A 15,512-nucleotide genomic window follows, 5' to 3' on the forward strand; every position below is an offset into this window, starting at 1 on the left:
AGCTTGCCTACAGTAATGTTTGCCTTGCATGATGCTGTGGCACACTTTAATAATGGCAGTGTAAGCACCCTAGATATCCTGAGGCAAGCTGGCATAGAACCAGGGTACCACACGACGAAAGCTTGCATCGCCAGAGATCACCTGCGCATGCAGAATGCTAAACGCAACTCAGCGGATGGGACAAAACAGGCCAGGAACAAAAGATGAGCAGCCACCTAAACAAAAGGAGACAATAATGCTTCTGCAGAAGAGCCCAGCTGTGAATCTGGTGCATTTTAGGCCTGCATGCGAAGATTGTGACCCTTTTTACAAGCTCGGAAATCTTTGTTTACGTTTTTCTGAAAATAAAAATTTGCTCCAAATGTTGCGACGCAAACTTTCATAACGTATTTCTCAGCGTATACTTTAAACTGAAATTTTGCAAAATGGTTTACAACATATATATCTGTGCAGTGAACTAGAATAAAACAAATCCATTGAATATTTTTCAGTTCACAGCTGAATTCTCCAACAGGTTCAGTCTAAATTGGCTCTTTTTCCCCGTTTTTTTGTTTTTTTAGCATTACTTCCTTGATATTCACTGCATAATATTTATTTTTGTTCACTGCATAGCTCCAGCCATTAGTTACACAAATGTCAAAGCTTTACTGAATAAAGCCACCCATTAGTCACTTCTCACAGCTGGCATGGCTAGCACTTTCAATGCAATTTTCGACAAAGATTACCTCCCAATAAATAAATATTCAATATTTTGCACTGTAAGTAGCTGGGTAAATTAAATAAGACATGCTGGTTTTGAGAAAAAAGTTATTTCAATGCTGCCTGCCCTTAAAAAAACTTTTGCTTTTGAGTGGCCTACCACCTTAAGCTTGGGGAGAATATTCGAATGATTGAAATATTCAAACGAATAATGCAGTATTTGAATTTACTCTGAATCGATTATAAATTATTGAAAATTTCAAATTATTCAAGACAAATGAATAGATGCATATTAATCCTCATGTAACATTCTGTAAAGATCGTTTCACTACAGTGAAGGAGTCCTAAGCAGTGAAAGCACCTAATCAAGCACATATTAGTTCACATGATTTTTTGTAAAAGTGGCTTCATTGCTGTGAAGTTGTGCTGAACCGTGAAAACACATAATCAAAAAAATTCTGCATTGTTGCAAAGCCCCACTTCAAGGTTATATGAAGATTTTACCCTAACATCAATTCTTTTTTTTTTTTTTTCAGTTTAAAAGTTCGCTATACCGACTTATATGCTCTAAGTATAGCAAATTTTAAAACTTAGCATATTTTACAGGCTATCACTTCCATTTTATGGAAAGTCAAATCCTGCTGCTATTCAAAGTTGTTTCCACTTCCTTTGATGCAAAAAAATGGCATTTGCACAGGCCTTGTTTGAATTTTCAAAAATATTGTGCAGGTCAGTTTGGTCATGACAAATATGCCTCTCTTTCTTTATAATATTGTAACGGGTGCAAGAGAGGAAAAGTCAAACTAGTTTATTATGGGCAAACTTGTGCCCTGAAATTTATGTGCGAAAAGATGGAAGAGTCCGCTAGAGCGTTCCAAAATCAAAAACTGTTCCTCTGCCCATGCACCTTCTTCTTCTTCGCAGCTCCAACCCACACTGGCTCGTGCCTGTGAACAAGAGGCATGAGTCGTGCGGCCCCAAGCAAGAGTGCGCACAAGACTGTGGACGCTGATTTTTCATAATGTCCGATATTGTAAACAGTCTCTGTGGCAATATGTGATATATACACTATTCAAATAAGATTCGAAATGATTCGACCAAAATCACAATTCGCTTCGAATTCTCTTTGAACCTAAAATTCACTATTCGCCCAAGACTACACTTAATACCAAATTTCAGTGACCCTTATTTTCATCATCTTGTTTAGAAATTAATATTGCTGTATTTTAGCCCTCGCACCGACCTAAGAGAAGATTGTTGATTTGTTTGTTATGTGTTGCCCAGCATCAGAACGTTCATCTGGCAGGTTTTATGGAAAGACACGTTAGTATAACCGTAGATGGGAGCTACATTCAACATCCAAGCAAATTACCATGCACGCACGCTCAGGTGTACGTGGATGCACTGAGTTCAGCAAACCACAGTTGGCCTCTTACCGGAAGTGAGTCATCTTTTCAAAAACTTGCAACAAAGCTTTTCCATATTTCTGTCTGTTTATTTAATTACAACAACTGTCATACACAGTGCTAATGGGAACAAGTGCATCTGATTCAAACAGCACTCTACATTTATGCCGGCATTTAGCCAATAATCCTTTCAACGTCAGATGACAGAAACATGACGTCCAATGACAGACGCCCGCCTACCAAATAGAGTGAGAACCAGCCTTTGTTTAAAAAGAGCACACCTGGGGAAACAGCAACTTCGCGCTCTGCTTGTAACCTTTACGCGGTGCACACAACCGAAATATTTGGCTGAGCAGTTTATAGCCATGTCTGCTTTCTGCAGAATGTGTTATTTCCACAAGCCAGAGGCATGCTTCATGATCCCTTCAAGTGAAATAACAATAAACTTTTTACAGTACAAATGTGCTCTCTATAGTCAAAAGTAAAGCTGAAGAAATTGTTTTCGTGCTAGTTCATGTGCAACAATATTTAAGCTTTATAAGAAACAGTAAAAAAAAAGAAAGGATGGATGCTAATGTAACTTTCACAAAAAACGCTTCTGAAACAGCAAACAGGAAGCCTTTACAGAGTATTGAAATGACTCTAATGTTTCTGAAACATCTGTACATGACACCACTTTACATTGTGTATATGAACTGGGCTTGGTCAAATTACCGGTTATTGCAAAAGATTGATGATTGATTAATATGTGGGGTTTAACGTCCCAAAACCACCATATGATTATGAGAGATGCTGTAGTGGAGGAGTCCGGAAATTTTGACCACCTGGGGTTCTTTAACGTGCATTCAAATCTGAGCGCACGGGCCTACATCATTTTCGCCTCCACTGAAAGTACAGCCACCGCAGCCGAGATTCGATACCGCGACCTGCGGGTCAGCAGCCGAGTACCTTAGCCACTAGAGCACCGCAGTGGGCCTGGTTATCGCAAAAGAAAAGCAATAAATTATAAGATTAAAAAGCTTTGCAAGCAGTAAGTTCCAGTGCTTTTTCTTGCAGAAAAATGGCAAATTCCTATACAAGAGGTGCTAGCTAAATTTGAGATTTCAATGGATGTTCTCCTATATGAAAGGCATAGACATAAAAATTGAGAAAAGAATGTTCATCCTCTAAAGTAACATCCTTGATTATTAAACAGCATTGTCTTTCTTTTTAAAAAAACACTAGAGTTTTTAAGATAGTAAATCACCAATACATACTCTCCCCCCCCCCCTCGTATTAACTGTCTGTCTAGTAATAATTGACAAAAAGTCCCAGCCTGGACTACTTTGTATATGCCGATGCTAATGAAGCCAACCAAGGACAAGAAAAAAAAAAAAAACTCTCTGCCGGTGTATCTATACAGCTCCCCACTTGTGCAGATTTTTCATGCTACCTCACCAGCTCAACATATCTTTTTCCCGAGCAAACTACAGCTTGAAGTAGTGTACTACATCCAGCTGCTTAGTTACACAGTCTATTTTAAATGAGAACAGAGAAAGCTTTACTAGGTGGCAGATTCCATGCGGATGAGAGCTGTAACAAGAAAACAAGGAAACAATGGCAGCCTCGCTTGAAATGCAGTGAGCAGGTTTCCCAAGTGGATAACTAGTGGTCATTTAACTTCATTGTGCTGCTTATTGCTGCAGAGAATCACTTTGCCGGAGACACTACTATGTTCGATGATCGTCCGACATGCCGCGTTCCAGGAACAACGTTAAGAGAATTATTTTTCTTTGTTTGAAATGAATACAATCAGAAAACAAGCTACACATTTTGGGCCTAATACTATATGATTCTTTTTATGAAAGAACTGAAGCTGACTGATTGCAGAATAATTAGATATTCAATTACATGCTACTTGACATTATTTACCAAAACTATACATTCCTTCATTTTGATGATGATGATGGTAGATTTTAGTGGCGCAAGGGCAACTCAGGCCAAAGAGCGCCAAACACACGGTTTTTGGTCGATTTGATTATAAAAAGTCTACTCAGGGTGGCAAGAGTAAAAGAGTAGTGTATATAACTTAAACTTAGGTGTAGTGACTATGTGTGATGGGTTTAAAACGGGCTACGCTTATGGGTTTTACAAAGTCACGCCGTGTCGTCAACAGTCCTTGTCAAGACAAGGAGTGCGTGCTGCATGACATTTGATAAAAAAAAAAGTCTCAGCGGTTCCCTCAGGATTGAGAGGAGGCTGAGATTAGTGAGAATATGTTATGGAATGTAGGAAGCCTACACTAGCTAAAAACTTTAAGACTACTTTTGGGGGAAACAAGGGATCGTCTCCAAGAAAAAATTGTGGATGAGGCGGAATGTGACATTTGTACAGCTTTGAAAAGTGACACAGTCTTTCTGGTTCGAGGTACGGACAGGTAATTAGAACGTGAACGACAGACAGCTCATCACCACATTTTGCACAATGTGGTGCTGGAGAATTCTTTAAAAGGTGCGAGTGTGTTGCATGTGTATGACCGATCCTGAGTCTGCACAGTGCAACCTCTTGGTGCCTGTTACGTTTTTCAGTCAGATATCTTCCTATTCTTGGCTTTACTAAGTGCAGTTTGTTTGCGTTTGCTGCATTCCATTCTTCTTGCCATTGTCTACGCATTTGGGATATGATGAGTGGCCTCAGGTCCTCATACGGGATGGTGTTTACGTCAACTGATGGGCGGAGTGCTGCTGACTTCGCAAGTTTGTCCGCTATCTCATTGCCAGCAATGTTGCAGTGTCCCGGAATCCAGCATAGCGTGATTTTGAGCTTAGATTTGCGGGCTGACATGATGCATTTTCGAAGTGTATTAGTAACTGGGTTTTTCAGTATCTTAGTGGAGGACAGCGCAGTCACAGCACTGAGAGAATCTGTGTATATGATCGAGGCTGGCTCTTTCTCCTTTAAAATGTGCGTTACAGCTAAAAGTATGCCATAGCATTCCGCAGTAAATATACTGGTATGTTCGTTCATTGTTCTAGATTCAGAGAAAGCGGGACCGTGTGCCGCACATGCGACCGCGGAGAACTTGAAGGCATCAGTATAATATTCAGCACACCTGTATTTGGCCTGCAGGTGCTTGAAGTGTTGATCGATCGCGACTGGGTGGCCATTTTTTCCTACCTCTAGGAATGACAAGTCACAATCGATAGCCTGCATTTCCCATGGCACAACAGTGTCCTTGTGAGAGGTTAGTTGAAGACTGGAGACCGGTATGTGCATATTTCCAAGGTGTGAGGCCACTCTGAGGGGATACGGTGGCGTAGCTGATGGTCGCCTCAAAAACAGGGGGGCGTTCGATGTATCCTGCAATAGCGCACGAGCTGGGTGGTCGATATGGGAAAGCACCTTGGTGGCATACGTGACACTTGTAAACTGACGTCGCCGTTCTAGTGACCACCGGTCTGTCTCAACATACAGGCTGGCTGTTGGGCTGGTCCGGAAAGCACCGCTGGCCAGCCGAAGCCCGAGATGGTGCACTGGGTCAAGCATCTTCAATGCAGATCTTGAAGCTGACTCGTAAACCACCGAGCCGTAATCTATACGTGATAGCACTACACTGTTGAGAAGGTTCAGCAGACAGTCACGGTCTGTGCCCCATGACTGATGTGAGAGAATCTTGAGCAGGTTTAAGGCTTTCAAGCATTTAAGTCGTAGCTGTTTGATATGTGCAACAAAGCTGAGCTTTTCATCAACCACAACACCTAAAAATTTGTGATCTTTTTTGGTAGTTATGGTTTGTCTGTTAATTGAAATATTGGGGGGTGGCCTTATGCCACATAGTTTTGAGAAGAGTACGCAAACAGTCTTGTCACAGTTAAACTTAAACCCATTTTTGTCTGCCCAGCTTGACAGCTTGTTTACTGCCAACTGAATCTGACGTTCACATGTGCCTAGGTTGCATGATTTGAAGCTGATCTGAATGTCATCCACATATACAGAGTAGGAGATTGTTCTAGGCATAATGGTGCTTATGGAGTTCATTTTTACGATGAATAGTGTGCAGCTAAGAACACCACCCTGGGGGACGCCATTTTCTTGCGTAAACCACTTCGATAAGGCATTACCAACACGAACCACAAATGTACGGTCAGAAAGGTAGCTTTCAATAGTATTCAGCATGTTTCCTGACACTCCAAAAGATTGCAGGTCACGGAGAATGCCATAACGCCATGTCGTGTCGTAAGCTTTCTCTAAGTCGAAAAATACAGATAGGCAGTGCTGTTTATGAATGAAGGCATCCCTGACATAGGATTCAAATGCTACCAGTTGGTCAGTTGTCGACCGGCCAGACCTGAATCCAGCTTGATGACGATCAAGGAGGCCATTGTATTCAAGGTAATACATAAGGCGGCGATTCACCATTTTTTCGAACACCTGGCCCAAATAGCTGGTCAGCGCTATAGGCCTGTAACTAGCAGCAAGTGTGGCTTCTTTTCCTTGTTTAAGAATGGGTATGATAACTGCCTTTTTCCAGGTCATGGGTAGACCTGGAAAATGGGTAGACCTTTTTCCAGGTCATGGGTAGACCTGTATGGCCCAGAGGACCATACACTGTTGAAAAGAATGAGGATGACGTCAAGCGTGTCTTCGTGTAGGTGTTTCAGCATGCCGTAAGTAATCCTGTCCGAGCCAGCTGCTGAGCTGCCGCACTTTGCCAGTGCTGCCTTTAGTTCACCTATAGTAAAGGGGGCATTGTACCCTCCCGCCGATGGCCTGTCATCACGAATAGGTTTACGTTCCTCGGCAAGTTTGTATCGCCTAAAGGAGTCTGTATAATGTGCAGAGCTGAAAATATACTCAAAGTGTAGGCCTAAGGCATCTGCCTGGTGTTCCAGTGTATCACCAGCAGTACTAACAAGGGGCATCGAATGAGTGCTGTGCCCTTGGAGTGCTCTTACTCTGTTATAGACCTTATGTGTGTCAGTGTAAGAGTTCACGGATGAGAGGAAGGATTGCCAGCTCTGTCGTTTAGACTCTCGTCGGACACGTCTACCGTCTGCTTTTGCACTCTTAAAATTCACCAAGTTTTCGACTGTAGGATACCTGCGGAATTTTGACCATGCTTTGTTTTGATTGTCACGAGCATTTTTGCACTCAGAGTTCCACCAAGGTCGTCTTTTGTTCCGTGTATTGTTAGATGTATGTGGGATGGATTGCTCTGCGGCCTGTACAATGTGTAGTGTGACCAACGCTTCAGATTCATCGATGCCTAGGGTTTCAATTGATGAGCGCGATAGTTTTGAGAGTTTTCGGAATTTCGTCCAGTTCGCACCCTGTTCTTGAAACCTGGTTACATTCACAGTCATTGTACTCGTATTTCCTTTGTATTTTAGACAAACAGGAAAATGATCACTTCCATAGAGGTTATGAATTACAGCCCATTCAGTGGTTGCCAAGAGTGAAGGAGATCCGATAGCAAGATCTATTGCTGTGTATGAGTAGTGTGCTGCGTTAAAGTATGTTGGCTCTTTTTTATTAAATATACAGGAGCCGGAGGACAACAGAAAGTTTTCGATTAGGGAGCCTCGAGAATCCGTTCTTCTACATCCCCATAAAGGGTGGTGCGCGTTAAAATCTCCGACCAACAGAAATGGATGCGGAAGCTGGTCGATGAGCGTTTCAAATTCTTTAGTAGAGAGTTGGTGGTCTGGAGGGATGTATAGTGAACACACGGTTGTTACTCGTCCAAAAATTAGGGTTCGTATTGCCACTGCTTCTAAGTCAGTAACCAGAGTGAGGCTTTGAGACGGAACTGCTTTCTGCACCACGATAGCGACACCACCAGATGAATGGGAAGTGCCCTTTCTGTCCTTTCGGTATACCACATACCTTTTCAATAGGCTAGTGTGTGTAGGTTTTAGGTGTGTTTCCTGTAAGCAAAGTATGTTTGGTTGGTGTTGTGCAAATATTTCATAAATGTCGTCTAAGTTCTTAAGTAAGCCTCGGCAATTCCATTGGATAATATTTTCGGCAGCCATTTTTATGAATGAGGAAAAGAGTGTGACTTATTCACACTTCGCTGCCTTTATTAGGAGGCTTAACTGGCGGGTGTCTTTTCCCTCTGAGGCGATCTATGGAGCCCCGCCTCACTTGGGAGGATTCCGTCAGCATCTTAGACGCTGAGGATCCTGGTGTCACTTCCATTGCCTCCGGTGGACCCTCAGAAGCTAATGGAGGTTTGTCAGAAGAGACAGGTGTCTCAGTTGTCTGTGTGGTCCCTGGGGTCTGATGAAGTTCGACCTCCGGGACGTGAAAGGTTGGTGCAGCCTGTGGCTGCTTGGTGGGGGGCAGAGATGTGCACGCATCAGCAAAGCTGTATTGCGTGCCCACCGTCACTAGACGCCGCCCGGCCCCCCGGCGCGCTGCGTCAGCGTACGTTCTTCCGGAGAAGAGTGACACCTTCTTCCGGGCTTCAGAGAATGTTATGTTTTCCATTACTTTAATCTGGATGATTTCCTTTTCCTTTTTGAAAATTTCACATGTCCGCGAGCATGCTGCGTGCGGCCCGTGACAGTTGGGGGACTCTGTTTGCGTGAAAGTACAGCTCTCTGTTGGGTGCTCATGATCACCACATTTTGCACATGTTTGTTTTCCGCGACAGGTATTCGACCCATGTCCATATTTCTGGCATTTGTAGCACCTTCTAGGGTTGGCTATGTAGGGGCGGACCTTGCAGTGAAGGAACGCAGCTTTCACGGATTCTGGCAGAGTGGAGCGGTTGAATGTAAGTACTATATGAGGCGTCACCACTTCTTCATTGTTTCGCCTGATGGTTATCCGGCGGATGGCGACTACGCCTTGCTCTCGAAAGCCTTCAAGGAGGTCAGCTTCAGTTTCTCGCATCAGATCACGTTGTGAAATGACGCCTTGAACAGTGTTAAGGCTGCGATGGGGGGTGATACACACATTCAGGTGGGCAAACTGCTTCTGTTTAAGGAGAGTGTTTGCATGCTCTTTCTGGCTTACTTCAACAAGAAGATCACCGGATGACAGTTTCTTTACGTCGTACTTTTTGCCTATTAAGTTAGCAAGGGTTTTAGCTATCAGGAAAACCGACAGTCCTGCCACAGAGACGTTATCTGCCAGAGAGTGTATGACTAGGAAGCGTGGGAAGTGCTCACAATCGCTTCCGGTTCGTTTGGAGCTTTCATCGGTGCGGTTCCTTTTCAGGGACCGATCATTGAGGGGGGGGAAAGATTTTGCCATGTGGTGGACTTCATGTTCGGCGGCGATGGTGACCACCCACCACCGAGCCCAACAGGGGGACGCTACAAGGTAGAACACTTGAAGGCGCCAGTCATACATCACCGCTATAACCAGATATAACTACCCAAGGTTGGGTAACTACACAAGGTTAACCCTTGCCGCCAGGAAATTTGGAAGTAAACAGAAGAGAATAGAAGACAGGACAGATAGATAGTGAGAAATAAAGACGAAGATGTAGGCAGAGAGAGATAGGAAAAGGCGACTGCCGATTTCCCCTGGGTGGGTCAGCCCAGGGGTGCCGTTTTCATTCATTTTCCTTCATTCCTTCATTTTATTCCTTGGAAAGTAATACTGCGTGCCTTGGAATCATGCCATGCAAATTTGATGGATTTGCAGCCAGAGGATCACAATTTGAGCCTGAAGGGGATAAATCACCCAATATGTTCAGAGGACCATGCACTTGTGTTTGAAATAAGGTCACGGCCTCCGAGATTGCGGGTGGCGGCGTGGTTCTCTTCGGTTGTCCCAATCACCGCACTCCCCAGTAAAACCAGAGAGTATCACATCACGTGCCCAGCTACCGCGAGGGGGCGTGTTTAATGTGGGTTCCCCAAGTGGCGGAGACCACGGCAGAAAGCAGAGCGCTGAGGTGTTCGCGTGGTTACCTTGCGTGCATGCATCACTGGCATTCTGCACAGAGGAAAGAAAATTTTGGAGTGGAAGTCTAAACGAATGTTTGATTCAATAGTAGCCATTTATCAATTAAGTTGCCGACTGGTTACGGTTTATACAATTGATGCTATGTCAATGCTGTAGATTTTTTTCTGTTATAGAAAGGGACGTCGGGTCTTGTTTTTTCGATTTAATTACAGGAATATGTCATACTGCTGCGTGCCCTTCCGCACGTCAGATAGGAAAAAAAACTTGGGCACGAGATGCCAGCATGCGCAGTGTTGGTGTCAACGGCACTGCCAACATTGAATTCGCGAGTGGGTGCGACTATAAAATGCTCCACATTTAATAAAAACTGACAGCCCAATCCACAAGCTAAATCGGAATGCCACATTCTGTGCTCACGGGTTACACGCAAATAAATGGTTCAATTAATTTCTTGTTCTTTTCGTAGAACTACCCCTGATTTAGATTGTAATGCTGTTTATAGAATTATTACAGGCACGCTGAGGTAATCACAGCTGCGACGCGTAGCAAGATGTGGTTTTATTGCTTTTAGGGACGAAGCTCTTTATAGCACTACTTGGTCGGTCATCCTTCTATCCAGCGTAGCCAGCATATCCATGAGGTTAATGATATGATGAGTGGGGTGAACCGTCCGTCTGTCTGACGTGTGCTGTAGTGTGATAGGAGTTGACGGACGGACAAATGGATAGACGGACGCTTTGCCTCACTAATCATTTACTCCGTGCATATGCCGTGGTTTTGTTTATTTATCCCTCACGCACCGAACAGAATTTTGCTCTTCGTGAGAAGTCCCACTGAGCGTGCCTCATCTATAGGGAAGACCAGTTGTGGCGAGCACGGCTGGACGGCGGATCTCTTGCAGAGGCGATGTAATTTTAACTGCTCTAATATGGGCGGCGCCAATCTACAGCAAAATAAAAACCTCCACTTGAAAATAAAACACCCCAGCGTTGACTTTGGCTCTTGTATGCCTTGACCCGACATTCCCAAAAGAACACAAAGTTATATAAAAGCGCTAAACTATTTTTTTCACGCCACATACAAGCTTCACCAACAGTGCAACAGCCTTTTCGACCGAAAGACAGAGCGCTACAATGCAGAGAAAATAGCGGGCCACGCCCATCTCAGGAAACGCGCTCTCCGTGCGATTGGGACGGCCGGAGAGAAACCTGCCACGTGCCCGCCATCTCGGAGGCCATGATAAGGTCTAATAATACGAAAATCTCTACCCTATAAAACAAGTGTAAAGAGCAAGATTGTGCTTACATGATTGAGAAACTTGCTTTCTCGGGTGGCCCAACCAATCTGCATTACGCCTGAAGTGACAATTAAGGCCTCGTAGAACCAGACACCAGAGTCCACTTGAAAGGTACAGCGTACACTCTCAAATGATGATGCGTCACATCGTGCCTGAAGAGCAAAAATGTGGAGCCATCATGACGCCAACTTGTCGCTTTCTATCCCCTAAACCTAGCACTTGTAACAATGCAGAGTAACATTTCATTGTCACTACAATTGTGGTCCAGTTAAAAGGCAACTTGAATGTCACTTCCATAACATAAGTATTTGTATTGATTACACTGACCATACACTCACAGTGTGTGTCTGAAAAATCTTGCTTGTGATTATTTTTTTGCATGTGATACGCCCCTGGTTCCAGCTTTTAGATGTGAAATCAACTCTATTTTTGTTTATACAGCAGACTCTCAGTAAGTGAAACATGAAGGGACTGGGAAAATATGTTCCATTTAACAGAAGTTGCGTTTACTGAGAGGTGAACATGGGTGCAGAATACAAGCCTGAAACCAAGCATTGCAGAGGCAATAGTTTGGTTTAACTGTTTACTGAGACTCTACTGTATATGAAATAAAAACAGCCAGGGCTTATGAAAAATACCACTAGTGATATGGAAGAAAAAGCAACAGATGAAAAAGATATGAAGAGCACAAAACATCCTGAAGAAGGTGCAGTGACAAAAGTGTGTGTGTGAAAATGTGCTTATCAGTGAGACTGTACAACAAAAAACAGTTGGTACAAACAGAAAGCTGAACAGCAGAGTTGCCACAATGAGTAGCTGAACAATACAGTCAGTGCAGAAGGAGAAAAGGCCACTACAATAACTTAAACAACTATATCATACAGTTGGTTCAAAAAGAAAGGCCAACAGCAGAGTTGCCATAAGCAACTATAACATACAGCTGGCACAAAAAAATAAAGTCTAAGCCACTAAAGTTTTGCTGCAACAAATGAAAAAAACTGAAACAAAAAGCTCGAAATCAGAGAGTTGGTTGCCAGCTTCAAGGAGCTCAGTATAGGCCTCACAAGTGCTTCATATGATGTTTACGCACATACTGGCAATTTTGCAGTGGATAGTTTCTGCCCCATTTTTTTTTTTATGATATGCCAATATAATGTATAGATTACTTGGGAAACAAAGTTCAGGGTAGGCTAATGCTGTAAATTTATCAATATATTTTCACTTACAAGCTATAAAGGGATCTTGAAACCTTTCTTTTGAAATTTTATCATTGTTCAGGTTTATAGCATTACCAATAATTTGCATCATAAATTCACACCACACTCAATGGTTGGTGCAGTGCCTCCCTCTAAATTGGCTTCTGGCAGTGCCACAGTGAAAGCCACAAAGAAAGAAGCACATAGCTGAGATTTCCTTCACCAGCTACTACAATGACCCCAGCCATTAACATTTTATTCCTCCATACACCAATAATCTGCAAACACCAAGAAATATGCAGACCAACTAAAAGTATCTGGGAATGATCACTGATAAGCATAAACACAGGCAATGTGTGGTGTCTTCAGGGGTAAAGTTATAGCTGCAGACAGGTGGGTCTCAGCATTGATTAGACAGCAAGAGGCCAACACTCACTTCACCAACGAGCTGAGGCAAGTTCGCTCGCTTGTAGCCTAACATGCCTCAAATGATGCCGCAGCTTTACATGTCACCGATCACTAGATTCGGAGCACACCACGAAATTCATAGTGCCCCAGAAAAGAAACCTCAAGATAAATACTGTTGTGCAGCACACGTCAACACAGAGCACGTTGTAACACAAGCAGACAATACTCCCTGTCCACCTGAGGTCCCCAAGTTTGGCAGCAAACAGTGGTTGTGTATCCTCTTTCTGTTACTTTTTTTAAAAACAAAACAGACTACAAAAAGTTATAACTATTATGAACAGCATTTCTTCACAATCAGGTTATAAAAATGGTCAGAGACATAGAGTGTATATATGCAATCAGATAGGTCGCTGGTGCTAGTGCTACATATAGAGGAATAACACTATGTGTAGTGAAAGTGGGCGATTGAAAACTCTTTTGGCTGAGCCACAGTGATCTGTAATGATTTCAAGGTTTTAAAGACCTGTAAGAGATTACACAATTTAAGTAGAGAGAGAAAATAAATCTGCAAAGGATTTTTGGGACTTGCTTTACTGGCTCAAAGAGTTTGAAAGACGTTTCAGGGTGCCTTAAAGGTACAAGCATTATAAGAATTTTGATTGATTGATATGTGGGGTTCAACATCCCAAAATCACCATATGATTATAAGAGACACCATAGTGGAGGGCTCCAGAAATTTGGACCACCTGGAGTTCTTTAACGTGCACCCAAATCTAATTATAAGAATCTTTATTTATGGCTTATAATGGGTGCCTCAGTGGCAGTTGCGTCCTACTAACAAGCACAAGGTTGAAAGTTCTGTCAATAGTCACTGAAACCATGCTACGAATGAATCCAAAGCACAAGTGTGGGCTCTACTAAAAGAACAGCACAGATGCCCCGCCGCAATTGTCTAGTGGCTAAGGTACTGGGCTGCTGACTCTAAAGTCACGGGATCGAATCCCAGCTGCGGTGGCTGCATTTTTGATGGCGGCGAAAATGCTGTAGGCCTATGTGCTCAGATCTCGGTGCACGTTAAAGATCCCCAGGTGGTCGAAATTTCCGGAGCCCTTCACAACATTGTCTCTCATAATCATATTGTGGTTTTGGGATGCCCAACCCTACATATCTTGGGACGTTAAACCCCACATATCAATCAACCCTACATATAAATCAAAAGAATAGCATAAATGCAAAGCTAGCAAAGAGAAGCAGCCTCTCACAAAACACCATTAGGAGGCTGAAAACCCCCTTTTAACTCTTTCCTTACCATGCCACTAAGCATTGATCACCAGTGGCCTTTACATTTGCAATGGTGCACGCTCTCGAAAAACACAGTTCTTACCCTGACCCTGCAAGATCCTGACCCTGCAAGAAGCAATCTCTTGGACATTACAAGCAGTGATAACTACGATGTCACTGCCCTGTTGTGCGAGTTTGGCTCGAATAAGAAAACTTCGGCATAGTGAATTTTTTTTATTTGTTGCCCTTGCTAATTATTATTGCATGGTTTTATTAATGCATGATTCAAAGAGTACTTGATCTGCAGTTATAGTCTTTTGAACAATGTTTGCCAGGTAATCATGAAAAAATTTATATATTTCCAAATTTTCTTAAAAGTACTGTTGCCAGAAATGTTACTTCTGTCCCAAAATTTTCTTACCATTTTTTGTACACTAATTTTTTTAACCCTTTGCGGTCTATTGTCACGCAGCACTTGACAACGCAACGCGGCCGTACTGGTCCACTGTCGAGCACTGCCCGACAAGGGTGTTCGTAGTTTAAATTTCGCTGTCTTCTCAGTGTTAGTCACGTACATTTTTTTTTTATAAATTAGGTGCCATCTTTTAAAAAATAAGCGACTTTTGTTTGTTGAGGCTTACATTTTTTGAACAGTAGGGTGCAGCACTATGTACAGTGTGGAGCCTAGAGCGTGCCCACTCGCACGCGGTTTGCTGAGATTCATGGCCACATTTTCCCCGCTTGCATTTTATGGTGATGCTTTTAGCAAAAACAAGGATAACTTTAGTGAGGAAGAGAATTACGTGCCTCCACTAGACAGTGATGACAGTGATTTGACAGAAGTGAGTGACACTTCTGTTGACAAATAAGGAAACGCACAACCCTGTCCTGCATCCAGGCAAACGCTTTAAGCGGTATCATACGGGCCCAAATATCGCTAAAAATGTTGCCTGCAGAATGCAGGAGCAAAAATAAATAACCTGTGAACTTTTCTTCCAGTTTGTGTTTTTCTTTGCGGCGCCAGAAACTGGCAAAATAGTGAAACGAAGATGCGCAAGCCTACGGGGCGCGGAAGAAGAAGAAGAGTAGTGGAGCGGCACCTGGACTGTGTGGTTAGGTGGAAGCGTTCTAGGCCTGTCTCAGAAGTACGCTGCTATTTCACAACGCCATTTCACCTCATCTGTAAATAAACACAGTCACTCGTAACAATAGCTTTGAACCTGTAGGGCCGGAAAGTGGGTGAAGGTTTTGGACTGCAAAGGGTTAAAGGGACCCTGCAACAGTTTTCAAAGTAGCCATTAAATGAATTTACTAGAACTTATT

At 43.1% G+C, this 15,512-nt stretch overlaps 1 protein-coding gene across 1 annotated transcript in view; it reads right to left on the bottom strand.

Moving 5' to 3' along the window:
- The window catches only part of LOC119177039 (RING finger and SPRY domain-containing protein 1), a 70,637-nt gene that overhangs the window by 30,296 nt on the left and 24,829 nt on the right, over positions 1 to 15,512 (bottom strand). The window contains exon 10 of the mRNA XM_075878014.1: positions 11,313 to 11,456. Within this exon, the coding sequence (XP_075734129.1) occupies positions 11,313 to 11,456 (144 nt within the window). The remainder of the gene's footprint in view (positions 1 to 11,312; positions 11,457 to 15,512) is intronic.

This window comes from Rhipicephalus microplus, chromosome X (genome assembly GCF_043290135.1).
Source record: "Rhipicephalus microplus isolate Deutch F79 chromosome X, USDA_Rmic, whole genome shotgun sequence".
Lineage (NCBI taxonomy): Eukaryota > Metazoa > Arthropoda > Arachnida > Ixodida > Ixodidae > Rhipicephalus > Rhipicephalus microplus.